The 26927-nt window shown below is 34.4% G+C and overlaps 1 protein-coding gene and 1 non-coding gene across 4 annotated transcripts in view; one reads left to right on the top strand and one right to left on the bottom strand.

The window, feature by feature from the left end:
* Positions 1 to 22: 22 nt before the first annotated feature.
* CLDN16 (claudin 16) overlaps positions 23 to 26927 on the bottom strand; it is a 71514-nt gene continuing 44609 nt past the window's right edge. For all 3 annotated transcript variants that reach the window (XM_039850709.1, XM_039850706.1, XM_039850707.1), the window contains 5 exons: positions 20358 to 20570; positions 8483 to 8585; positions 3738 to 3902; positions 991 to 1182; positions 23 to 352 (listed from right to left, as the gene is read on the bottom strand). In XM_039850709.1, coding sequence (XP_039706643.1) covers positions 219 to 352; positions 991 to 1182; positions 3738 to 3902; positions 8483 to 8585; positions 20358 to 20471 — 708 coding nt within the window. In that variant the 5' untranslated portion in view covers positions 20472 to 20570 and the 3' untranslated portion in view covers positions 23 to 218. The remainder of the gene's footprint in view (positions 353 to 990; positions 1183 to 3737; positions 3903 to 8482; positions 8586 to 20357; positions 20571 to 26927) is intronic.
* On the top strand, positions 5881 to 5999 carry LOC120593059 (5S ribosomal RNA). The gene has a single exon (XR_005650296.1). It is a non-coding gene; the product is annotated as a 5S ribosomal RNA (ribosomal RNA).

Raw genomic sequence — 26927 nt, 5'->3', positions numbered from 1 at the left:
GGGAGAGGGAGAGGGAGAGGGAGAGGGAGAAGAAAGAACGAGGAAGAATATAAGAATAATAGAAAAGAAGTAACAAACTTTTGATTAAGGTGAGCAATTAATTTGTTGAATATGAAGTTTAAACAACTGTTATTGGGTTGACTCACTATTTTATTAACCTGAACTTATAGATTAATAAGTTAAATAACATACAAACACACAGACTGATATGCAGCACTTTACACCCTTGTGTCGACAGCATACATTTTGGCAGTCTCTGTCCGAGGAACCATGTATGATTTGGCCATGGATACAGCTGCATTAGAGTAGGCCTTTCTCATGGAATAAGGATAGTTCCTTTCAGGTCTAACATCTGTTTGGGAGAGAGAATTGTAGAGATTTAAAAATAATTATGGCTTAGTAAACTTTGAGAAATAAAATAATGTCATTTCATGTATTGTTCCGCAAAAGAAGCAAGAATATACATATTCTAAGAAGGAATTATCTAAGAACTCTAGATGAGAATCTAAGATTTTCATCCTGATTATTTTTAGATTTAAAATTCAGTCAAGTATTCTTGTTTTTTACTGATAAATAGAGGGATTCCATTAGTTTTTTAAGTGATAGTTTCAGAAACCCAATTATATTCTTCCACAACAAATATTTGGCTTTCCTCTCAGTCTACTTTGTTTAATTTTAGATATAAGTTTAATAGATTGGGTGAAGTAAGACATATAAAATTATGACACATCATACTAATCATTATATATTTAGATATTAGAATCAGTTGTAGCAGTGAGGTTTGTTTTTTTTTTTTAATGAATATAACACTAACTGGGTAATAAGGTTCAGATATTGCAAATCAATTGTCCTTGAACAACTGAAATTTTTAATGATAATATGGAGGGATTAAATAAATAACATTATTTTGGGCTGGTGAAATGTGTTTCCATTAGGTTGGAAAGAACAGTACTAGAGGCAAGAAAATATGCTATTTTATTTTGTCCTTACCTTTGAAGAGGTATAAACAGCATGTTAGGACAGACCCAGACAAAAAGCAACCCAGAGACCCAGCCATTCCAAGCCAACAGGACCAACCAAATTTATATTGGATGCCAAGAAATATATTGTGCAAAACCAAAGAAGAACGTTCCACATAAACATCAACAGCATACCACACAGAACCAATGATTCCTGGGGCACCTGAAAGAAAAGAAAGATGTAAAATATAATGCAGGCTTTTTCCAAACTTAAATCCAAAGAGATCTGCCTGATACCCAAAATAGGTGGCATTATTTAGAGAGATAATAATGACATTATGGATTCATGGACAACTCATATTTTGGTCACCTCTTCTATATCTCCCTTTCGCCTTCTATCTTGTATTTATTCTAAATTATATCTAAGTTTATACATAAATAGAAATACAAAAGTAAAATAGTGCAGTGCTCATCTGTTTCTGGAAACCTAAAATGTCCCTTGAGTTTACTTTAATTTTCTTATCTTTCCATTGCTATTTTAGTGTTGTAGAAAGAAAAATATCAAAAACAAAAGAAAAAAGAGAAAGAACACAAAACCAAACAATGAGAGCACATGTTCATTCTATATCGATTTTTTAAATTGAAAGAATGTCTTTAAGAATATTGTTGTTCCCCTGCCCCACTCCCCAGACCCACAACTGAAGCTGTGTCAGCCACATAATCAACTTCTATACAGAAACTATGTTTTCACAGTTATTCATTAATATATTGAGGTTAAAAACAAATAACTGAAGTAAAAATTGTTTATTTTAAAATAAATCCTTATCTATTACCCCTACATTACATATAAATGAAGAAATTTTATTCCTTTTACATAAATCTAAATACATATACATTAGTAGATCAGACAATTGACTGGCTTGAAATAACACCACTAGGGTCTCTTGTTTTAAAGGGCCTAGACACAAGAAAAGAAGATGGGGTGTCGGGAGATAAACGGCTTATTTGAAAACTTTTGAAATTTGTAGTGTCCACAAAAACTTTCACATTTTTTTACAGAGTTTGTGATTTCTATTTAAGCCACCATTTCATTGCATTCTTTTCTCAATCGTTTAATGAAAAAAGTTTAAAAGGAATCAGATCATGAATATGTAACATTTAGATAACAGGGTATAAATTATTATGCCTTTTCTATAATACTGCACTTGGTTTGGAATGGAAATTCCGTTTATGAAAATTAGGAACAAATTTTGTATATCTATATCTAGCTATATGGATATCTGTATATAGCATACTAATTTTGGATGATGTTTCCAAAGCTTTGACCATGTCTGGCAATTTTACTTAATCTTTCTTCAACCATTCCTGCAGAATTTTTTTATTGACTTATTTGTCTTTAAATTTAGCTCATTTTGTTGTTTTATAAAAATATAGAATATCTAGTGATGTCTCAAAAAGTATTCTAGAACAAAATTGTATAGCATTAAATGATGTTTAAATTTATTAAATAAAACATATTGTTACATACAAAAGCTTTATGTTATCACTAGGCTGGATATGGGAATGGAGGTCTTAAAAAGAAAAAATTACTAAATTCTCGTGACTTTTAATACCACCTAAAGATCATCAGGGCCTTCATGTTTGCCTGTGGAAGAATCAGGGAGGCCTTGGTTTCGAGTGTATGATGGGTTAGGCTCTCTGCTATGAGCTTGCTCTCTGTTCACATTGAATCTTCACAATAGCGATTCAGAGTAGATATTATTGCTGGAAGTTCGGCTAATTTTGCAGATCAGGAAACAAAGACAGATTTAGTAACTGGTCTAAGGTCACATATCGCATATATATATCTCCAGGTATTTTCAGTTCCAAAATCCTTGTCCATTCACTATCCTACACTGCCTGATCAGATTCTCACTTAATATTTGCTTTGTTAACTTTTTGTTGTTGCCATAAATGAGGATAACTTTCTATCTGGAGGGTGTTCCTGCTGGTTTTCAGTCTTCCTGCCCTTTGATTTCTTCCAAACTTGCATTAAGGTCCAAAGAAGACATCATGTTGTGATAGAGGATGACTACACTTTGAAGTTGATGACAGACCTGAGTAAAATTGATATTACAGGTATTACAGAACACATTATGTGCAGAAAGAAAGTTGGCCTTACAGGTATTACAGAATTGATATTTTACTCAGGTCTGTCATCAACTTCAAAGTGTAGTCATCCTCTATCACAACCATGTAAAGTGCTTCTTGACTTATGGTTTATTAGCTATATTTATTAGTCTTCAGAACTCCATTTATTCATCTGCTTCTTAAGTGGAGATAATAATATGATCTGTTTCTTGTTCATTTATGATGAAATGGGTTGGCATTGAGAAAAGTCTAACATAGGGCTTGGCACATGTTAGCTCATTGCTAAAAAGAGTTGGTGGGGGTAAGGAGGTGGTGGCTCCGGGCTTAACTGAGTATTTAACTTCAGGAATAATCGCAAAAGAAATTATTTTAAAAAATTAAAGCATTATACAGTTGCTTTAGATGGTTAAAAATTAGTTTGAAGACTTATAAACCTTGATCTGCAATATTAGCAACAACAAAAAAAGATTAATTATCTGATTCCAAAGCTAAAGAAAGTAGGGCTGGGGGATGCACTCTCATTCCTTCGATCCAGTAAAACAAGTCACATAAGATCCTAAAATGAACTGCTTCAGAACAGCACTCTTCTCCTTCACCTCACGACCTTAAATGAGTATCTTTCCCTCTATCACTAGCCCAGACCAGTACCTGCGATTAGTAATGTGGTTCCAGCAACAAAGCAGATGCGGATTTTGACGTACGGCTCATCAGAGAGGAATTTCACACAGTCAAGACCAAGGAGCAGGGTGATAAATCCAAGCCCAGCTAGAATATCTGCAGTAATCATCAATGCCCGAGTTAACACCAGCTTCACTGGAAGATCAAAGTATGTGGTTACAGTATAGTCAGAGAAAAGAAACATGTTAACTCACAGAAGTACATAAAAAACAAAACAAAACCAGCGACTACATACACTAAAATAGGCTACTGAAATAATTGTTCTTTTAAATCTGCATAAACTTGAATTTGCACTTAGTACACTTAAATTTTCATAAAACACAAAAATATTATGAGACTACTGACATTATTATTTGTTTAAACAGTGATTATTAATTAGTCTTGTTGGCCTTCTGGCAAAATGCATGGCATTTAGTGAAGACTAAATAAATGGTTCCCTTTTGCCTCCTGTTCTGGAATGAGTACTGTTAACAAGTATTGCAGCTGAACACTGAATTGAAAGTAGAGTATCTGTTCTGCAGAAGTTACCTAATAAATATTCAATACATAAGTGATTTGAAGTTTAATTGAAAAAAAATTTTAATAACTTGTTAAAATTTGGTATAGGGGAACAGAATAAAATACTTTAAGATGCCTCTTGCCAATTTAGGCAGGTGAGAGCCAACAGCAGAACTTTAGAAGGAGAAAGAGCTTCTATCATTAAGTAGAAGACTATTTCTGGAAGCCAGATTATATTCCTTTTCGCCCCTTCAAGTCATGACCATTCTCGGCCAGCACTCCATATTAATCCTTCAACATTGCATTGCCAACTGAGCATGTTTTGAAGCTATAGCCAATGAGAATATAAGGTAGAAGGTCCAGGGAAGAGAAGAGAAGATAAATAGAACTAGAATAGTAGTGGTCATCTTCTGCAACGGAAGCAACTTCAGCTGAGAAAGCCTCCTGAACTGATTCTCAGCTGTGCTAAATTAAATAGGTAAATTCTGTTACTAATGGAGGGTTAATTACCTGAAGTCAGAACTACTACTATTTTAGCTGGCTAATGGGGAGGAAGAATAAAATGTATTCCTATAATGGTACAGTAATTACATTTTATATTCATAGTAATTTGAGGGTTCTTTGCATCGTAAATAATTTTTCCCCAATGGTGAGGTAAACTTAGCTCCTACTTAGTAATAGGTTGCTTGCAAAAATGTGGCCAATTTTTCTTTTTAAAATAAAAAAAAATATTTTTATAATCCATGCAAGAGAAAATCAATGCATAAAATCAGCTTCTGTCCTATCAATAAGTGAAAATACTACATATATTGTTGGTAATATATGAGTATATACTTGTTTCTAGAAAGAAATTTTTAAGATTTCAAAATTTAGCATTATGAAAAAAAATTAGGCTTGAATATCAAATTTAGGCCAAACTAAGGATGATTTGAGGAAAGAAAAAAATATGTAACTCATTAGGTAATATCATTTTTTATATTTCAGCAGATCCTCTTAATCCTCAATGTATATATGACTGGGCCATCTACTCAATACCCCAAGCCAAAGTGTCTCAAACTTTCAAGTGCCCTCCTTGAAATATAAGTTCCTTTGTGGAACCTGGGACCACCAAGAGACATGAGTGCCATCTAGATGGGGTGCTTTGAAACCATTGTGGGTCCTGGTCTTCCCCTCTTCGACCCTTGATCCCACACGGAGTTTTATTCGAATGCTCCATGGAACTCCAGGACTCATACATGTGGGGTTGTGCAGGCCCCCATGGTTAGCCTAGTTTCAAGAGGGCAGGTCTACAAACAGACTGCTAATGCTGGCTAGCCAGGAATTTCAGGAATTTATTGTTAAGGATTGTGGGAGATTTGGCTGCCAGAATAATATTAAATACTCTAATTGAGGGGGGTGGGGGGGTGGGAGGTAGGGGCTCTAATTAATTATATCAACAGAAGCCCTGGAGAAAATTATTTATCTGGGTCTGCATTTCTTAGGTATACAGGGCAATGAAAAAGATTATCAAATTATACATGTGTAAAAGATCTCAATAACTAAAAATAAAATCTTACTTTCTTATAGGTAACATCCTTATTTAGAGGGCATACATTATTTTCTTAGAATGTATTTTGTCTACGGCCATGCCACCCTGAATAAACCTGATCCCGTCTGATCTCAGAAGCTAAGCAGGGTCAGGCCTGGTTAGTACTTGGATGGGAGACCACCTAGGAAGACCAGATGCTGTAGGCATAAAAAATAAAAAATAAGGGATTGTAAGCTGACAAGTTCCTTGCAATCTGTGAGGTCAATCAAGGTTGCTTGCTTAAAAAAAAAAAAGAAAGAAAGAAAGAAAGAAAAGAAAAAGATATATTTTCATTTCTACTGTGTTTAATTATATGATAGGATTTTTTAAATAATTGGATATTTTAGATATTATTTGAAACTAATAGGTAAGGCTATATCAAAAAAAAGTATGAGAGTATAAGCAAAAGATAAAAAAAGAACATTAAAATATAAAAAGTGGTTTTCTCTGTGCAGTAGGCTTATGAGTCATTTTATTTTCTTCTTGCATAAATGTATATACAATATTTAAAAGGTTGAAAGATTTCAGCTCTTTTCTTCTTAACTCTAACCATACCACTACATTTCTGGAATACCCTAGTGTCCACATGAATTTCCATTCTTATTGACCAAATCATGCTTCTTTGGTAGGTAGAACTAGGTTAGCATAAGGAGAAAAAAAATAATTAAAATGTCTTTAAAAAATAAAATAAAATAAATAAAATAAAATAAAATAAAGGCCTTATGAATTATGTTTAAAATGTTTCAGGCATTCAAATTCTTAATGGTAGAGAAAGATATTTTAGAGCACTGCTCCTTTGAGTGCTTTTCCCTGGATAAAATAGCTGTCCAGGGGAAAAGTCACATTCCAAGGCTTACTTTTCGTTTATCCTGAGTAAAGAAGTTGCCATGTGGTACCATCACCTGTCAATTACTTTGAAAGAGACTGAAACCAATTTGCTTAAATAAAAGAACCAGTATTTCTTGGCACACTCAGTGTTCCAAAATAATTGGTAAAAAGAAGAATTCAGAGAATCAATCATAAAATATTTTAATTTATGAAATCTCTTTATTCCTAGAAACATGAGCCTTGGTAACAACTAATTATAATTTAAAGCTAACAATAAGATGAAAAAGCTGGTTTTACTATTCTCACTAATAATGTGTCATGTATATTGACTTTTTTATTCCTTGATACCATAGTCTGTGTGTCTCTCTTTGCCTACCTATCTATCTATTTTTCTGTCTCTTTCTCTCTGTTCCTCTACCTCCACCTCTCTCTTTCTTAGCAAATCTTCCACTGAAATACTGTAAACTTCCTATCTCTGAAATGCTTTTCATCTAACCTGTCAATTTTTTTTATTTTTTATATGGTTGCATTTTTATTGAGAGAATGATCACATTGATTTTACTTCTTTAATCTATTATTATTATTTTTATTATTAATTTCAAGTATACAGTACACTGGTTAGACATTTATATAGTTTATAAAATGATCCCCCTATTTAATCTTTCTCTCCTCTGGCTCTCCACTTAGCCATTACATTAATGCTAACCCCATTTCCTATGCCATGCTCCCCATTCCCGTGTCTATTTATCAACTACTAATTTGCACTTTTTTAACCCTTCACCCCATTCTCCTAGCCCCCCAACCTCTCTCCCCTCTGTCCATCACCAAATTTTCCACTATATTTGCGAGTCTGTTTTTGATTAGTTTGTTCTTTTTGTTTCTTAGATGCTGCATATAAGCGAAATCATATGGTGTTTATCTTTCTCTGTCTGACATGTTTCATTCAGCATAATAACCTCTAGGACCATCCATATTGTTGAAATGGTAGGATTTCATTTTTTTAACAGCTGAGTAATATTCCATTGTCTGTGTGAACCATAAATGCTTTATCCAATTGTCTGTTGATGGACATTTAGATTGCTTCCATATCTTGGCTATTGTAAATTGTGCTGCCATGAATATAGGGGTGCATATATCTTTATAAATTATTGTTTTGGTTTTCTTTGGATAAATACCCAAAAGTGCAATTCCTGGGTCAAAAAGTATATCAATTCTTAAGTTTTTGAGAAACCTCCAGATTGTTTTCCATAGTGGCTGTACCAGTTTGCAATCTCTCCAACAGTGCATGAGAGTTCCCTTTTTTCCACATCCTCGCCAACACTTGTTCTTTGATTTATTGATGATGATAGCCATTCTGACAGGTTTGAGGTGATATCTCATTGTGGTTTTAATTTGAATTTCTCTGATGATTAGTGACCTTGAGCATCTTTTCCTATGTCTATTGGCCATCTGTATTTCCTATTGGAGAAATATCTGTTCAGGTCTTCTGCCCTTTCTAATCATAAAATCACAGCATCCTGAAGAATTTATTTCAATTTAAAAAGTGTTTACTATTAGCTTACTGTGTATAAGGTACTATGCCAGGTCTTTGGAGGAAAGCAGAGGTGAATTTACCTTAAAGAATTTATAAATACATGGGAAAAGATAAAATATGCTAAAATGTTCCAATTCACATTTTAGAAATAAACTAAATTTCTAATCAAAATATTTAAAACTAGACAGAAATATAGTACTGTAGAAAACAAAACCATACAATAGAAACCTGAGTTCAATTTTCTTTGGCATTCCCTCCCTGCAAGGGGGATGTCTAAGGTATACGTACAGGGGTGTTCGGCGAGTATAGAATCGTACTCATCACAGGTGCGAATTCCATCAAAAGCATTTGTGACACACTCCCACCAGAGGCCTCGACATTTTGTGCTCACCTGGATGTTGGAGAAGATACTGTGTGAAATACTCATGCAGACACACTTCAGTTCTCCACGATCAAAAGTAGAATGAATTTTATAGCAAAGTGCAGTAGTTACAAGTGTGATTAGAAATTCATTTACAATAAACACAATGCATTTTAGAATATTTTCCCTTAAGCACTAATAATTAATTACAGGCTTTCCCCACTAGAAAATAAATTCACTTCGAGAACAGAGGTGGTAGTGGGGAGAGGGGGGATAAGCCACACCTAAGATGGATAAAATCAGAATTAAATATATGCAAATGCCTACAGCTAGTTCCATCATAGAGCCATAGTTTAACATGGAGACAATTCATTTTACTTTACTGTGCTAACATATACTTACCATCCCCCCCACATCAATATAATAATAGATAACAGTTGACATCTTGAGTCTATTAGGAGTATACATTAATTTTTCTTCATCATGAACACTGGTTTTCATGAAGAAAAGTGTTACTATATGTGAGGTTCATAAATTTAAAATAATTACCACAGAAAGTTATATATAAAAACACAAATAAGTGAAATATAAAGATCTCATAACTTCTTCCTCCCTGCTCCACTGACAGACTACAAATGCTTAAGCTATGATATGGATGTAAACAAACTGAGCAGTTATTTCATACAGTCTGACAGCTGTAAACCACTTTTACTTAGAAATGTTGTGCAGATAATTCTGTGTCCACTTAGAGATAAAAGCTACCAGAGCCCTAAGCCTTCCCATATTTATCTATAAACTATTTAAGTCCGAATAGATTTCTTAGAATTGTAAACATGCCAACATAAAAAAGTTTCCGGTATTCTCGACAGAGCTCATGCATATGAAATAGGTAATATGATTGTTTCTTCTGACTCAATTACAGAGTCGCATTACCTTGGAAATCGAGAAATAGCTTAATAAGATTTAATCAAAATTTATCTTGGAAAATGAAAACTTAAATTGTTCCTTAAAGAATAAATAACAGAGAAGAGTGAAAAGAAGAGGAGAGGAGAGGAGAGGAGCCATGAAGATTATAATTGGTGTGGATAAGAAAGGAAGGAACATAAAACACTTTGGTTTGCAAAAGAAAATCCTATCAGGGAATATCTGTGCTATGACACTCTCTGACCCATATTCTGCTTGAAGTTGTGTTGTGTACCAAATAAAACTCCACTGCTCGCTACTCCATCACAGTTTTGAATGTGGTACTTTTATTATCACTTTCTATGTAAAATAGATATGATTGGTCATAATAATGCTATATTGAGTCTATACTATGAAGCAGTTACTGCTTAGGTTATTATTTTATTTATTTCTTAAAGGACTCTGTGAGATATCATTATCATTGTCTATTTCGCAAATAATGAAAATGAGGCACAGGAAAGTAAAATGATTAACCCCAAGAAAGTATTGTTAATAAATGAAAGAGATAGGACTCAAACACAGCAGTCTGTGTATACGCCCTGAAGCACTTCAATATACTTAACATCCATTTTTTTTAAATTTCAAATTAAAAGCAGCTGAGTAACTTTATTCTCATCTTACGGCATTATTCTGCAAAACTTCACTTTGGTTTGCCCTTCCTAAGATTAAATCTGGAAGTGATGTTCTGAAATTTATTGAACATTCATCTCAGGGAGCTGAGGAATCACAGAGAGCAAAAATTTAATGAAGAAAATCCATCATGTGAAATTTAACACATCAATTTCTAATATGAATATATAAAGTTATATATGAATAAAATGTAAGCTATAGTTGAAAACATATAGACTTTAAATATAAATTGACATTGTTATTGGCTATGCTATATCTTTGGGCAAGATCTTACCTTTTTTGAGCTTCAGTCTTTTTATCTGCATAAAGGAGATAATGCTAAGGTTGTTATGAGAATTAAAAATTATAAACACACGATACATATGATATGATCAACAAATGATAATATTAGTAAATTACTTAAACATCATGATAATCTGAATAGTGACTGTGCTCAGCTTTACTATGACAGCAGAAAAATTTAGATGTAACGGGCTAAATGGTAATCTCCAGTAAGATATATGTCTATGTCTTAGTCCCCAGAACTTGTGATACGATCTAATTTGGAAAAAGAGATTTGCATATGTAATTAAGTTAAGGATCTTGAGATAACAAGATCATTTTAGGTTACCAAAATGGGCCCTAAATCTAATCACAAGTGTCTTTATAGGAGGAGAGACACAAACAAGAGAAGGAGGCAATATGACGATGGAGGCAGAGATTGGAGTGATGTGGCTGCAGGTCAGGAAATGCCCACAGCTACCAGAAGCTGGAAGAGGTAAGGAGCAGATTCTCATCTAGAACCTTCAGAGGCAGTGCAGCCCTGCCAACACCTTGATTTCAAACTGCTGTCTTCTACGACTGTGAGGTAATAAATTTCTTATGTTACGTGGAAGAAAAAAAAGGGGGGGCTCTATAATAAAACTGACAATTCCAGTGACCAAAACTAACCTTACAGGGTGATCCGATCATAAATTTCTAACTGAGAAGTTATGGTGGTTAGTCACGCCCCAGGCATGTAACTTCTTTAGTAAAAGTTTTATCTTTGCCTTAAGTAAGCCCTGTACGTTGTTTTCATGCATCTATGTTAATATATCTTTGAAATTCCTCTTTTTCAGATATCTCAGAAGCCAGAAGCATAACCACCTTCAGAGAGCACATGATCTTGTTAATTATACTGTAATCTAACTCCTGCATTGCTTTCTCCTTTGTACCTGTAATCTTCCTTACATTCCTCTCTTAATTGCAAATGTATAAAAGAAACTGCAAAACTGTCATTTTCCGGAGCATTTGAGATCTTGCTTCCCGGCAATGTCATCAGTTTGGCTCAAATAAACTCTTAAAATAATTCTCTGCAGGTTTGGGCCTTCTTACATTGACATTAGGTCACCAAATTTGTGGTAATTTGTTATTGTAGCCCTCGAAAAATAATACACTAGGGACAATTTGTACTGAACTATTATACCATAACAGTCATATTGTATAACTATTATACCATAATAGAAAACAGACTTTCTCATAGCCTATTGCCTGTCAGTTTCTCAATTAACAGAAACACACAGGATCCAGTTTATTCTAACCTGAGCTAGGTTATGTGGATTCGAAGTCACTTTTCTATAATCAAACAGTGACTGTCCACAATTTTCTTCTAACTTAGCCACTGAAACAAACTAACAAATCCAGTATGACCATTCCTGTTATACGTGAGGTTATTTAGAAAGGAGTCTGAGATATATGTGAGAATATTTATTTTACATAAAGAGTATTTCTTTTTTGCCAAAATAATCTAGTAGTAGTGTCATTTTCAAGGCTATTGATCATTTACCTGCAATGGCCATATTTAGAAAAGCAATGAGCTCATTAGAGGAAACAAGGAATCCAATTTTGTTAGGTATTAATGCTTAGGGCACACTATTAGATTGCTTGGTATTCGCACTCGGTTTAGGTATGTGAGAATAGTGGCTGTAATTAACTAAACTTCTGTGTTAATGTAGCACTTACTGGAGACACCCTTAAAGGTGCCTTTGTGCACAAAAGACAAGGTTAAAAGACTTTTGCTATTTGTCATATTTAACAAAGCTCTCCTTGTTGTAATAAGTAGTCTTCACTTACTTATCTCTCGGCTATACAATGGCTTTTTAAGGACTTTTTAATAGGCAAGCAGATCTAAGTTCTTAAAAGCTTTAAGATGAGGTTCTTGAAAAACAGACCAATGCTTAAAATATTATGCATAACCATTTTTAAAGGGCAAAAATGCTAAATGCTGATAATTTTTATTTCATAGGGTTAGCAAAAATAGAAGATCCCAAATTTAAGCTTTCATCTTTTAGCATTTGGTTTGTATATTAATAAATATTATAGAAAACTATATTAGAGGAATTTGCATATTATTTAATGAATATCTATTGATCTTAAAGTGAGGAGGTGATTGTCTCTTAAATGGGGAGAAGTATGTTTATACAAACTATGACAATAAAAGCACAAGTCACAAACATGAGGCCCACAGAAATACCTTAATATTAATTAGCTACCAATAAGAAAACATAGAAATGTTACAGAGCAGTCCAGATTTCTGGCTTCCCTTGGAAACTTGGTCCAGTTTGGCTGCCCGGACTCCCTGGTCCCATGCAGCAACAACTACCATGACCTTAGTAACTACTCCCTTTTAGGTGGGACTTGTTCACTGGTTCCTCACTATTATTATATAATCTGCCTCTCTTATGTGTATCGGCTTCCTGGTTCTTATAGGCATTTGAGTTTTTCCTCATGGTATATAATGAAAATAACTCCCCTTGCTTTCAACTTGTCAAATAACTACCTATTATTCAAATCTCACTTCCAAAATTTCCTTTCTTCTATTAGTTTCTCCTAGTCTCTCCAGCTGGAGTTAATCTCTTTCTAGATCTCACACTGACCGTTCATATTTCTATAGTATTTACAAATTTAATTATCTTTTTGTATATGCTCTATGTACATCTGTCTCCTAAGTCTGTCTGGTGTCATCTTTCAAACATGAATGTCTATCATATTTCAGTCAACAGACTAGCTAAATCCCAGGGATACAGCAATGTCCAAGACAGGTATGTCACTTTGCTTCAAAGAGCTTATAGATCCTCCTTCTTAGTACATAATAGATACTCAGAATATGTCTATTGAGAGGGAAAAATCTGTCAATTTATCTAATCCCACATATATTAAATCTCATTTGAACTTTGATATAGATAATGGTTACTGATACACTCTTTTCACTAATGCTTAATATGTGCTTTTTTCTTGACTGAATAGACTAGAACAGCTGACTCCAAAGAGTCAAATAATTATTACCTAAACTAGGGAGTTTATAACTAACTTGGTGGCAGCCTGGACCCTGTCTACTCAACTGGTTCTGGAAAGTATTTACTACAGTACTCAGGATGAGCAGGATACCACTCAACAAGCTTTAGCAAACCATATTAAGGATAACTCTTCCCAGTTTAGTTTATGATAGCATAAATTAATTCCTTAATCTTGGGATTTCTTATTCTGATCTCTTTACCAGTTTCTCATTAAGTCTTCTCAATTCTAGTCTTTGCTAATTTTTCTATTTTTAATTACTTTGGAAGTATTTACACACAGCAACACACAATTTTACTTGCCTTATCTTGTTTACTGCAGTTTTGGGTGTGTTTGTCTTCCCTCCACATATTTTACACATATTTTGAAATTCAGAGAAACTTAAAAATACTTTAATTAATTAGCATGTATTTCTCCTCCAGTTATATAGGAGAAAAAATAATATATATAGTATTTATACTCAATAGGCTTAGTAAATATTTATTGTTTGTTGACCACTACTGACCACAATTTTTTATCAATATGCGTTAGGTTATAAATGTATATACACTTTGATTTGTGTGTAAACATAATATATATATAGGAAGAAGAATCCATAAGCCAAAAGAAAAATTAAATGTCATCTAGATATATTTTAAAAACTACCTTGCACATACATATTATGGTGGTAAATAATGGTTTTGCACCACTTTACCACCCTTGTGCTAATATACTTTAACATCGAAGAGTCAACTTACCTGTTTCCAGTATTTACTTAAATATAAGTATTAAGATGAAAAAGTTTTAATAATATTAAATAACGCATTTTACTACTAAAACTTGAAACACTTTTAATTTTAACATGAAATACATTTGAATTTTTTATACTAGGATTCTAAACTTCTTATTTTAATATTTTAGTTGAGTTTTTTTATGATTCCAGGTTCTAAAAGAACTTAAGACAGGCATTTATAAGGATGAGGAAGCAAGATTAAAATAAGCATTATAGATGTCACCTTCCCTTTCTACTTCATTTATGTATAGTGAATTGATTTGTTAAAATATATTTGGTTTAGTTTTGCCTGCTTATTTGTGCAGCACTGGCTAAAAGTATAAATGGCAAAAATGAGGTAATACAAACTTAGGAGGTAAAATATAATTTTTGTGGTCTTCACAGTTATATTAGTTAATTTATATATTTAAATTATCTAAATATTATCATTTTAATATTATTTGATTTATATAACTCATATATTTAATCATTTTAGAATGCTTATGAAAACATAGTATCACAACTTTGCAATGATTACTGCCCAGTGACAGATGAAAATTTATGTTGAGTGAATGATAATACTAATTTTCTTTTTCCTCTCTTTTTTATTTCTCTCTCTCTTTGAAATGGTAGGCAGAAAAATCTGTATTCTCTAGACCAGAATTCACTCTTCACCAACTTTCTTATGCATCCCAAGGGATTAGATCCTTACTCCTATCTTATTAAAAAGAGAAACTGAATCTATATCTTGAGAAAATTGAAATTGTAGCAAGATAAAAGATCTTGCCTAAAATATAGTGATCTCCCTACAGAGATACTTCTTACTTAGGGCTCAATGTAAGATTTTCAAAGATCACTTAGATTATCATTTACTCATTTTTTTTTTTAAATAAGTATGTCAACTACTTAATTGATGTTAACAAATGCATCATGAGTTCCCATTATTTGGAAGTCTGTGCTAGGTGCTGTAGGAGATCATGAGATAAGTGAGAGAACTTGGTACTCAGATGTTCGCTGGAGTTTGAATCCGTTGGAAAGTAAAACTAGTACATTAAATAATCAAAGTACACACTAGATAAAATTATTTTAATATTTACTTTACGTGTGAAAAAATTATAGCATTATTAATGCACATAGAAATCTCAGGAGAGAAATTGGTCATAAGGATAAAATAAATCCAAATGTGGGAAGCTTTCTTTTGCGGTAATAAAATTTTAATCATAACAGTGTATAGCAGTTTCTCAGTCAATAATTAACAAACGATTAACTGAAAATGGAATAATCTTGTGAAAACATTTTTTCTTCTGATAATTGAGAGAGCAATAATTTTGTGAAGAAATTGCTTTTCTATTTCATTATGGAAAATGAAGATTTACATATAATATAAGTAACATATTAATAATGTTATTATTTCATGATTTAGTTTCTTTCAAAATGTTTATAATAGATAACTTATTTTGTTTCTGTCATCTGCCTTATTCCTCTGATTAGACAGAGAGGGAATAGTCATAAGTATAAAAATGGGCAAACTGCAGCTCAGAGAAAGTAAACAAAGTTTCTCGAAGAGACTCAATAGTGAAAATAGGAATAGAATTTAAATCGCATATCTCTCCTTTCAGTGAACATTATACAAAATGTCGTCTCCTCCTCTAGAACAAAAACAAAACAATAAGCTGCAAATAGACTATAATATATCTAACATTTATTGACTGATTTGTATTTGTCTGGTACTGTGGTAATTTCTTTATATACAAGCCTCACAAGGCTTTGTGAATTTAGATTTAATCCTCACAAGACATAAAATGTACATATTTTATTTTTCCTGTACAGAAGAGGAAATGTGGTTTATAGCAATTTGGATATCTTTGTAAATTCACACAGCTACTGCCTGGCAAGGTGGGATTTAATCTCAGGTCCCTCTAACAAGTCCAAGCTGTAAGGCTCCCCACTATGAAGCAATATATTACTGGCCCCCTTGAGGCACTGCTTAAGAATTCAAGCGAGAAAAAATATTGCGAGCTTCCAGGAACATTGATGCTTGATGAGTTCTGTATAGAGACCAATTTTCCTCCATTTAAGCTCCAAGTGAGTCATTCCACCAGTCCTTCGATTGCTCTAAAACAGTAAAAGATTTTAATCTTGACTTCTCATTCTTCACCAGCCTTCTTTCCCTACATGTAATCAATTACCAATCCTATCAGTTCAAATTCTTTATAGTTTCCTATATCTTCACATGTCTTCTTATACTTGCTGCTACCCTAGCTCAGACCACTCATTGTTTCCCTTCTGTTCTATGACAAAAGTCTCCTCTTTGGTCTCTCAGTACTTCATTTCACCCCTTCCAAACATTGTCCACAAATAGCCAGAATGATTGACCTTTCCGAAATACATGTATATGTTTGCTTACTGTGAAACATGCTTGTCTTTGGTGTATAATCTATATTTTACATGATACACAAAACCCTTGAGACCTAATCCCTATATTATCTTCCTTACATTAAAAACTCTTATTATGCGAAATATATGCAAAGCTACAAACATATATACAGTGCTTTCATACCTGGATCTCTGCTAATATCATTCTCTGTGCTTGGAATTCTATACTCTTTTCTCACCCATCTGTTCTTCAAATCCTTATTTTAGATATTTCTTCTTCTAAATAGACTTCGCCAAGATTGAGTGAGCTGGCCACAGCATTATTTGTTATCATAGCACTTGTATATCACTTTACCTTCTTTAATACACTGGGAGCAACCTAAGGAAGATTGAGGTCTTATCCTTCATAATCTTGTGTCCATCACAGTAGCAGGTAGACAGCAGATGTCAAAGAATATTTGTGAAATAAAAGAGATTTTAAAAGGAGAGAGAAATTGAGAAATAAAGAAATGAAAGAGAAAAGGGGGAGAAAAAGAAGATGAAAGGAAAGGAAAAGCATAGAAAAAGGATAGAAAAAGGGAGACAGGAGAGAGAGGAAGAAGGTAAGGAGAGGAAGAAGGAAAAGAAAGGAAAGAGGAAGGGAAGGAAAAAAGGAAGGAAGAAAGAAATAAAGGAAAGGAGGGATGGAAGAAGGGTAAGAGGGAGAAAGAAAGGGAGGAAGGGAGAAAAAAGTAAGGAGGGAGAGTGGATGAGAAAAAAGAAGAGCTCATGCAGTTACAAAAAAATGGAGACTGTTCACTCTAGATTCCTAGTGGAAATTTCTAGGGAGGCTCTAGATGCCATCACTTCTTCAGTGACTGGCCATTTCCCTGGGACTGCTGACGTCATCATAGTCAAGGAGTCCTGCTGTTAAAGAATGTAAAGACTAAAAAGGACTTTAAAACAATTGAGTTCAACTTCATCTTGTAACTGAACCAAAGGCAAGAGATGTGGCTTGCTCAACAGAAGACAGTTAAAATGCAAACACAGGCTGGAATAATCTCAAAACTTAAATTCTCTTCACCACATCTGTCTTCCCAGAGACAAAATGAATAAATAATGACAGGAGCAGAATGGTAGCTTAGGGCTCTTGGTCCTTAATTTGGGACTGTACACACTGCGGTTCTGTGTGCTATTTCTTTTTCTTAATGCTTTTACTTAATGCAAAGAACATCACTCTTTATGGCAGGTATAAGTAAGGCAAAATAATATTTGGTAGTATTCTGAGTATTCTCTGGTAAAATAAAAGAATACTTGAGCTCTTTCTGCCTCATGCTCCTTATTGCTCACCTTAATCTTTTAACAAGCCCTGAACTTTTCCTTATTCTTCATTTTGTCATGTGTCCTTTTGTCTGGAAGGTCCCTGCTGCCATTTTTACCTTTTGAAATCCTTTGCATATTTTTGAGGCTTTGCTCAAATGTGTTTTCCTCCCTGAGGCCTGCTTCAATGTTTCTGACAGGAGGAAATAATTGTTCTATCTTCTCTGTTCCAATGGTACTTTGTTCATTTCTTTCTCAAATATGAATTGGCCTATGCCTTTTATTATAGTTCCATGTGCATACTTTTTCCTCATTAAATGTAACTCCTGGAAGGCTGGACTCATTCTTTATATTTATCTCCTCTAGTATGAATTAACGCAGTACCTTTAATATGACATACATTTCGTGTTTGTTATGTTGACCTGAACTACAAAACTTATTTTCCAACTCTGATGCCTATATTATCCTAAAAGATTGATAAAGGTAGAAATTCATAATACTCCTCTTTTTGTTTAAATTTTCCATGGGCATGGTCTTCTTTTTCCTAAACCACTTCTGTTCGCCAACATTTGTTCAACAGTTTAAAGTGAGCTGTTAATATGGACCAAAGGTTATACATACATGAGGAAAGAAGCAGGGAGAGAGAGAGCAGTATAATTGAGGCAGTGAGTATCAGAACCTTCGCAGTTATGAATAGTAATATGATTTCATACGCCAGTCAATTGAAGGAGCAATTATTAAGAGAGATTCATGTCCTTTTAAAAATATTGCCAAATAAAGAGATTGTTGGAAGAGAAGTGGCCTCATTTGTTACAGGGTTCTTCTTTTAATGCAGAGGCTCCTTGGGAAATATTTATAGCAGTATATTTCAAGTATAGAAAATAAAGAAGAAGCTAAGAAACACTCACTAATTCTTGCTCAAGGTTAGAAAGGATTTACTTGAGGTGATTAACCTAGACTGTTCATTCCATTCATTTTAACTAGAAGTGTTCTTGTACAAAGCAGATGGCAAATTGGTAGAATGTAGAGAAATGAAAACAAGAAGGCACTTTAAATGTCAGGACTCCCAATCTCTCTCTGTGAGGTTTGACCTTTTTGAAACCTCCAATTCTTATCAAGTGAAGTTAGTATTTCCATTAGCTTATGCAAAAAGATTTTCAAGTTATTTTAGAAAATATTTCAACATTGTTTTTAGATGAAATTTTGTATATTTTTAAAAACATAATTTTAAGTCTTCTCAAGTCTAATATATTTATGTATTAATCACCTACTACTGACAGTCCAGATTCTGGCAAGCTAATGGCAACTGCCATTTTTATCTGCACTTTTCCCTGAGTATTGTTCAAAGGGTATTTTTTTTTCATTCACCACTTATATGCATGGCCAGATAAAATGCATCACCAGACTCATAGACAGCAGACATCCTTTACAATAGTTCAATTGTATCACAATTTTCAGAAATATAATTTTCTAGCACTAAAGAAGTCTTTATAAATCCACTGGTTCTGAAATGCTATGTAGAATTCAGAGCAAAATTAAAAACAAGAAAAATGAATAAATGGTAGAAATAACAGACAGTAAAATAGAAAGATTATTACTTTCCATTTCTAACTCCAACTTGAGAGTTGAATAAATAAAATTAGGAGAAAAAATATACAAACTTGCTCTCAGGTATCTTTCCTAAACTTCAGAGAGGTGATATTATAGAGTTTGTTAGAGTAAATTGTTCCCTTCCGAGTGTACATAAGAGAGCATACTACATTGCTATATACTCTTTTATCGAGTTCCTGAAATACTGTTTTTTTTTCTTACCTACATTTTCTGAAACCTTACTGATTTTGATTTTTACTCAGTTCTATCTCTCTCAGGTTGCTATAACCACAGGTAATGCTTTTAAACTCCAAAATTACTTTTTTCTGAGCTTCTCCAGGGAGAAAAATAAATTTCTCAAATGTGAACCACTAACTCATTCTTGCATAACAGTTGGTTCTCAAGAGCAACTCATTTTTAAGAGAGGGTTTCTTAAATCCATATCTATCTGTTCCATGTACCTTTGGACACACTGGAAATACTTGTTTTCCCTTGGACTGCTTTCTTCTACTTGAAAACTCCTTAAAATAAGATTTTCCTTGTGTGCACTAATTGAGTAGGTAGGTATATGCAGCAGTGGAAGAGGTGAATTTCTGGAGGGCTCAGTGACAGAGATTATGTATGGATTTTTCCTTATGAAAGAGGAGAAATTATTCAGTTACCTCATCTGCAAAATGGAAAACCAACAATACCTACCTCATAGATTAGCCAGGAGGATTAAATGAGCTAATAATGTGAAGACTCAGTGAGTAGTAAATAAAGACTAGGTCAGTCCATGTTGGCTACTATTATCATCAGTCACAGTGAACAAAGTATCGCAGTGGGGCTTAGAGAAAATTTGGAAGGGTTTGGACGAGAAAAAAAAGTTGCTGATGTCTTACCTCCAGGGAATCATCAGCATTCACCATCCAACAGTCTGTCCAGGTGGCCACAACCAAGAACCCAGCAGCGAAAAAGGCTAAGAAGCAGGCAACGTACTGAAGAAGATCCCTCATCTTAGCGAGCAGCCGGTCTGGAAGGGATGCATGGGCAGCTGCCAGTCCTGGGCTCACTCAGGTAGCTGGAACGCTATCAGTCTCTTGTGCCTCTGGTACCTGGAGATGTGAAAATAGTGGAAAATACCTTTTCCTTACACCCCACTGCAGGCGTCTTGAGTTGCAGTAAGAGTAATACAAACAGGCTGTAACCCACAGAGGGGTCCTAGAGGTCATTATCCAAAGCAACCAGCCTCCAATCAGAAGCCAGGTCAGTGAAAGAACTGGGTATGTTTTGGGTGGGGGAGAAAAGTAATCCTGGTTACTTTTTCTGCCCGGACTGTGGGCTAATGTGAGATGATGGTCACCGAGGCACCTGCGAGCGCCAAGATGGAGAGAAGGAAGAAGGGTCATACCCCATGCTGACGCCTGTAAACTGATCTTTCTCAGGCCCTCCGGGGAAAGTGAGCTATTCTCCTCCCCCTCCATAAGGAGGCTACACGGTTGACTGCTATTTTATTATTAGGACTATTTTAATATTCTCTGACTACCTTAGACAGACAGGCCACTGGTGAAACTATGCCAAACAAGTGCTTGCTCAAGGGAGTTTGCATTCCAAAGTGTTGGGCAGAACAGCCCCATGAAGGGTTTCTAGCACCTGGGCCCCAGGTACAGCCAGGGCAACTAACCTGTCCACATCATGCAGCCAGAAAGAGCGCGCATTTTAATTCAGAATGCTCTGGGTGGAAATCCTTGCTCTGAAGCTTAAAGGCTGAGGACACTTGGGCTGTGATTTCTGTAACATGAGGGTATTAATACCTTGTTCATAAGATGGTTGTGCCTGTAAATCATTTAGAATAGTGCCTGATAAAAAATAACTAAGTGGTAACTATTAACATGACCAAGAATTCCCTATATGATTACTTTTCTCCTGTGAATCAATGTTTGATAATATGTCCGAACAAACAAACAAACAAACAAACAAACAACAACAACAAAAAACCCACCATCTATGTTAGGAAAAATATTTGAAGTTTTTTTTTTTCTTTGACATAACAGGGGCAACTGTAGATTTACCTACCTACACCTGAATGGGTAGCTTTATGGATATAAATATTCCATAACCAGTAGTCTTTTAAAAATATCTTTAAAAGTATACATACTCCCATTTTATCATCAGCAGATAGACTTCTCTATAATAAAATGCAAATTTTAAGTAATAATAATAAAATATATTTTACATGGTTCTTAATACAAGAGAGAATGAGAAAGGCAAGAGAGAGAGAGAGAGAGAAGGAGGGAGGAGAGAGAGAGAAAGAGGAGAGAGGAAAGTGAGAGAGAAAAAGAGGATCAGGGAAAAGGATTAGAAATAGGTCATTACTCTGGGAAGAATCAGCTACTAGGTTATTTTACTAATAGCTCATGAAGAGATTACTTTTTTTCTATTTAACAATTATTTGGTCAGAATATTTAAGATAAAAGATTAAAATCAGTGTCAATACAACATCGTTCAGGAGTATATTAAAATAACTTTTGTGACTAAAACTTATTTTCTCATTTTAATTAATTTGTATTCAAATATATAAAATGTAAATTTAAATGTGGAGTAAATGTAAAAGCTGGCTATAAAACCAAGTTTGGAATATAAACTCAGTTAAACCATAAATAAGGCTATATACATTAACAGTAGATATTATTAGTTTGTGAGGTACATTACAGATGCTTTTAATTTTGCTTATTTTTATTTTACTTATTTTACTTAACAATTAGGAAAAATAATATATATTTTTAAAAGTGCTCACAAACAGTGGAATTCCCTATGGTGTAAGGCAGCAACAATGCACACATACTGTTTTGGTGACTCACAAGTAAATCTTTTTCTGTACTCTAAAATCTAAAATGCTTGTACTCTATTGCTCTGGAAGAGGAAACTAATTCTAAAAGCACATGCCCATTACAGAAAAGTCCTGGGCTTAGCTGCTGGCTTTCCACCCAGAGGCCTTTCGCAATGTACTTTTCCTGCTAACAGTGCACCCCAGGGCAATGCTTCTTAAACTTGAGTGCACACTGGAATCTCCAAAGCCATTCATTATAAGTACAGCTGAGAGCTCAACCTTCAGAGATTTGGATTCAGGAAATTGAGAGTTCACAAGAGTTAAAACTGGATGGTCAGGAATTCACATTTATGTATACCTTGTATATAATTCTGATTCTGAGGCAGACGGCCATGCTTTGAGAAACTAAGAAGAAAAAAAAAATCTACATTAAAACCAGCATATTACTTTTCAGAGTCATATACTACAAAGCTGCGGGGAGGGGGATATAACTGCATCTTTGGTAGCAACTCTTCCCTAACTAGTACCAATCAATAGCAGTTCCCAAATCCATATATCAGAACTTAATGGAGAGGATTAAAGGAAAAAACATTGAGCACATGCATGTGTCCTATATGCAAACATACACATGTACACATATATCTCTGGAAATCAGAGATTCTTTCACAAGACAGATATAGACTGTATTTGATTTATTTCATTTCCAAATTTTACTGGGAACTGAGGATAGGGGGACCATTCATGGGATTATAGAACTGTTTCTGAATCAAAGTTAACTACTTTTAGAGAATAACATAAGACAATCATGCTTAAATGTTCATTTCTGGTGAGACCATAACATAATAGGAGAGTCGAGAAAGGAGAGCCGAGAAAGGAGAGCCATGTAAACTGCCAGTATAGGCAAGACTTCACGGATGGGACATGAGGACATTTCTAAAGAAGAGATAACTGTGCAGGGAGCTGCGAGTTTGGAGAGTGCAGATGCAGAATAAATCATTTTTACTTTCTGCCCATGCTCTAGACTCCAATATTTTGCTTTATCAACTCAATCCCAGTTTAGTTCCATCCATTCGGCACATACTTATGAACAGCCTACTCTAACTCTAACTCCAGTATTATGCTAAGTCCTGGGGTCTCAGAAAAAAAAACGGAAGATGGAAAACTTGGTCCCTGTCCTTGAGAAGCAACAGTGAGTGGAATAGAGTTAGGCTCACAATGTGAAGTGAAGAGTTCCAATGTAGAATAAACACAAAGGACAATTATCACTATGCATGTGTCTCAGTAGTGTTTACAAATGATCGTAAATGCATTATTTCATTTAAGCTCCATGAAGACAGACAGTTTTGTTCAATGCATCTCAAGTGCTTAAAATTCTGCCTGGCATACAGTAAGCTCTCAATAAATATATGTTGAATTTAATTTAATCCTCACAGCCCCACATTTTATAGAAGAGGAAGCAATGTTGGATTCGCTCTTTCTGAACCATCGAGGGTCCTCCAGAACAAATATAAGGCTGGCAAAAGTGGCTCGATCATCTTTATGGCTCCAAAGCTCTTTGTTTTGCACAGTGCCTAAGACATTTTGGTCAATTCACATGCACTGTGTTCCCACTCGCCCAGTATTTGCACTACTCCTGGTTGAAGCTTTAGGGCCACCTGGTGATTAAGTGAGTGGCCCCTTTAGCCTAGCATCCTGGATGTTGGTCTGTAAAAGGAGATAATTGTACAACTAGAAACATGGCAATTATCCCTTTGGCCTGCAGGTGGAAGCAGCTCTGCATTTTCAATAGAGAAAAATAGTAAGTTGTTTTCCGTTGTCTTGTTTCTGTTACTGTCTCGAACTGTTCCTTCTATATTCATTATAATAATACTAGTCTTTAGAAAGAATAGCTGATGTATATCAGATCTTATGAATAATTTTCTCATTCTTTTTTAATTGTCCAGTGCCCATTGGAAAAAACTACACAGTAAAATCAATTGCTGTTGCCAAGGCCATGCTGACTATAACTAATGGCAAAATAAATCGGTGCTTAAAAGCTTGGAACTCAGAGTCAGGCAGACCTGAGTTGAGGCTAAGCCACTTAATATATATGAGCTCTTAGGCAAGCTACTTAATAGCTTGCTCAATTAAATGAGAATTATAAACTCTGTCTAAGATGAAAAAATAACATTTGTAAAGGTCTTAATACAGTGCCTGGAAGGTAAAAAAATTATAGTATGATTTTTATGTTACAACCTTGCTCTTCAACATATGTGCCATATAAATATACATATGTATGTATGTATATATATATATATGTGTGTGTGTGTGTGTGTGTGTATGTGTATCCATATATACACATACACATGGACATATATATGTGTATATATATGTACATATACATATATGTGTCTGATATATAAAACAACTTAATAAATTGAACACAGGATAAACAAGAGGTACAGTCATAAAGCAATTTTATTTTTGTCTTTTATGGTCCTTTTGAATCCACTTGGTTTGAGCCAATTCTTTCCTTGCCTCTTAGATAAATTTTAGGGTAAGTCTCATGGCATTTCTGTCATTCTTAGTTAATATGAATTCTTTCAGTCATTTCAAAGAACAATAACAGCAACAACAACAAAAACAGCCTCATTTCAGTGGTATAAATATCTCTACTCCTGTATATTGGCCAAGCCTGTTATACAGGATCATGCAGGCTTCTGAGCAATGTACCTGCCACAGTCTCTGTCCTTTTGATTTCTGAGGCCTGAGACATACAATAGTCCATTATGTCTCTCTGGATCCAGGGAACAGAAACTAGGCATTCAGAATAGATGAGTTGAAACTCTTTTCCCTAGGCTTAAAGTGAGTTACAAGAATTCTCAGCCTCCTTCATGGTGACAGGGAAGTGGGACTCAATATATACCAATAGCTCTCTCCCCAAATATCTCCTGGTGTTTATCTCTTTTCTTGGAGTTAACCTTGGTTTTTTGTTTGTTTGTTTGTTTTGTTTGTTTTTTCCTTTTTGGCGGGCATGGGGAGGAAGTGCAGGGCAATATAGCTTCCAATAAGAGTTGGAAAACCAGTTCTAAAGCACCTCTTTTGCAACTCCTGCCTGGGGTTTCTCATCTTATTTTGAAATGTGATATCTATTGTCCAGTGACCTCAGTTAAAACTGAAACTAATATGATTTCCGTAGAGATACCTATTACCCAGGATTATGTGGTGTTAGACTGGAACTCTAGTGTTCATCTTGGCCACACACCTGGATTTGTTGTGTTTACTCTTGAGTACATCAATTTAAGATAAACTGAATCACATCTAGAGGAGAAGGTTTCAGTCAGTGAAGTTAATGAAGAGATTGGCAACCATCTCACATTAGGTGTGACTGAAGGAAGTTGGAGTGAAGAGTGTATTTTAAATCTAAATAAAGGAGACAATAAATATGGCAGTGGATTTTAAATAATAGGAGGATCGCCATATAGGAAAGGAATGATGCTCTTTCTAGGAGACTTCAGAAAATATTGTAGATGCACAGCAAAACAGAATTATACTCAATTAAAGAACTTTCCAGCAATTAGAAATGACTGAAAGGGAAGTGGTCTGATCTGGTGGGTTTCTTGACATTGCAGATGTTCAAATAGAGGAAGAATTTGGAGAATGTTTGGGTGAGCCTGGGGCTCTGGAAGATTTGTACTCTTACTTTATATCTTATCTTACCTAGAATTTGAGTCTTACTTAAGCTAAACTTCAAAGATGACTTGGTGAATCATTCATCAAAAATCATACCTCAAATTCAGCAGCAATGCACATGTCATTAAACATTCTGTAATACATTTCACCTGGAAAAACAAAATGTTCTTCATGGTACAGTACCATGTTACAGTATGATAAACATCAAAGGTATTTTGGGTAAACCATAATGGAATAAACCTGGTGTCAAAGGTTACCATTTTACTCTCTTGGAGTTAACAGATAACCCATAAGGCCATCTTAACATGAAACTTTTCTCTTGAATGGCCTGTACCGTTCCACATATATCCTTATTCTCATTATTAAATTGGTATTAAATGAATTCATCAGAATTGGGCTTTATTTCACAAGTTAAACTTTTTTCATTCAACTCAGGCACATTCAATCGTCCATTACTAATTTTTTCTCACCATTTTATAGTTTCTTCTTCTCATTTTCTCTCCTCGTATTTAAGTATTCACTTATGCAGTCAGTTTCAACTCTTTTTTTTTTTAATTTAATCACAAAGACTATATGACTGGTGAATTTTCAGTGTACACTTAATCCTTGTTGAGCAAGGGAACACTGAAATTTCCAGGAAATTATAGGAGATGCTCTTATAAACTGTCACATTGTCTTTATCATGGCTCTTGTGGCCACCTTTACAATCCAGTTGGCTTAATTGATGTATTCTTAACTCAGCTTATTTGGAATGACAAATGCACAAAGAAAGTCTGTACCTAAAATGGTAGATGACTAACTTTCAGTTTTATTCAGTACATTGGTGCTAAATGACATCAGTGATGAAGTAATGTTATCACGGGCCTAAAGGCAGGAGGACAAAGTGAAAGATAAAGAAACAGTGAGTGCTCTGCTGTATCTATAGTTTAGTATGTTTAGGACAGTAAAGAAAAATTAAGCTGGATTGGAA

Source organism: Pteropus medius, unplaced genomic scaffold (genome assembly GCF_902729225.1).
Source record: "Pteropus medius unplaced genomic scaffold, Ma_sr-lr_union100, whole genome shotgun sequence".
Classification (NCBI taxonomy): domain Eukaryota; kingdom Metazoa; phylum Chordata; class Mammalia; order Chiroptera; family Pteropodidae; genus Pteropus; species Pteropus medius.
The sequence above is the reverse complement of the archived record's forward strand: the minus strand, read 5'-3'. Positions and strand labels throughout refer to the sequence as shown.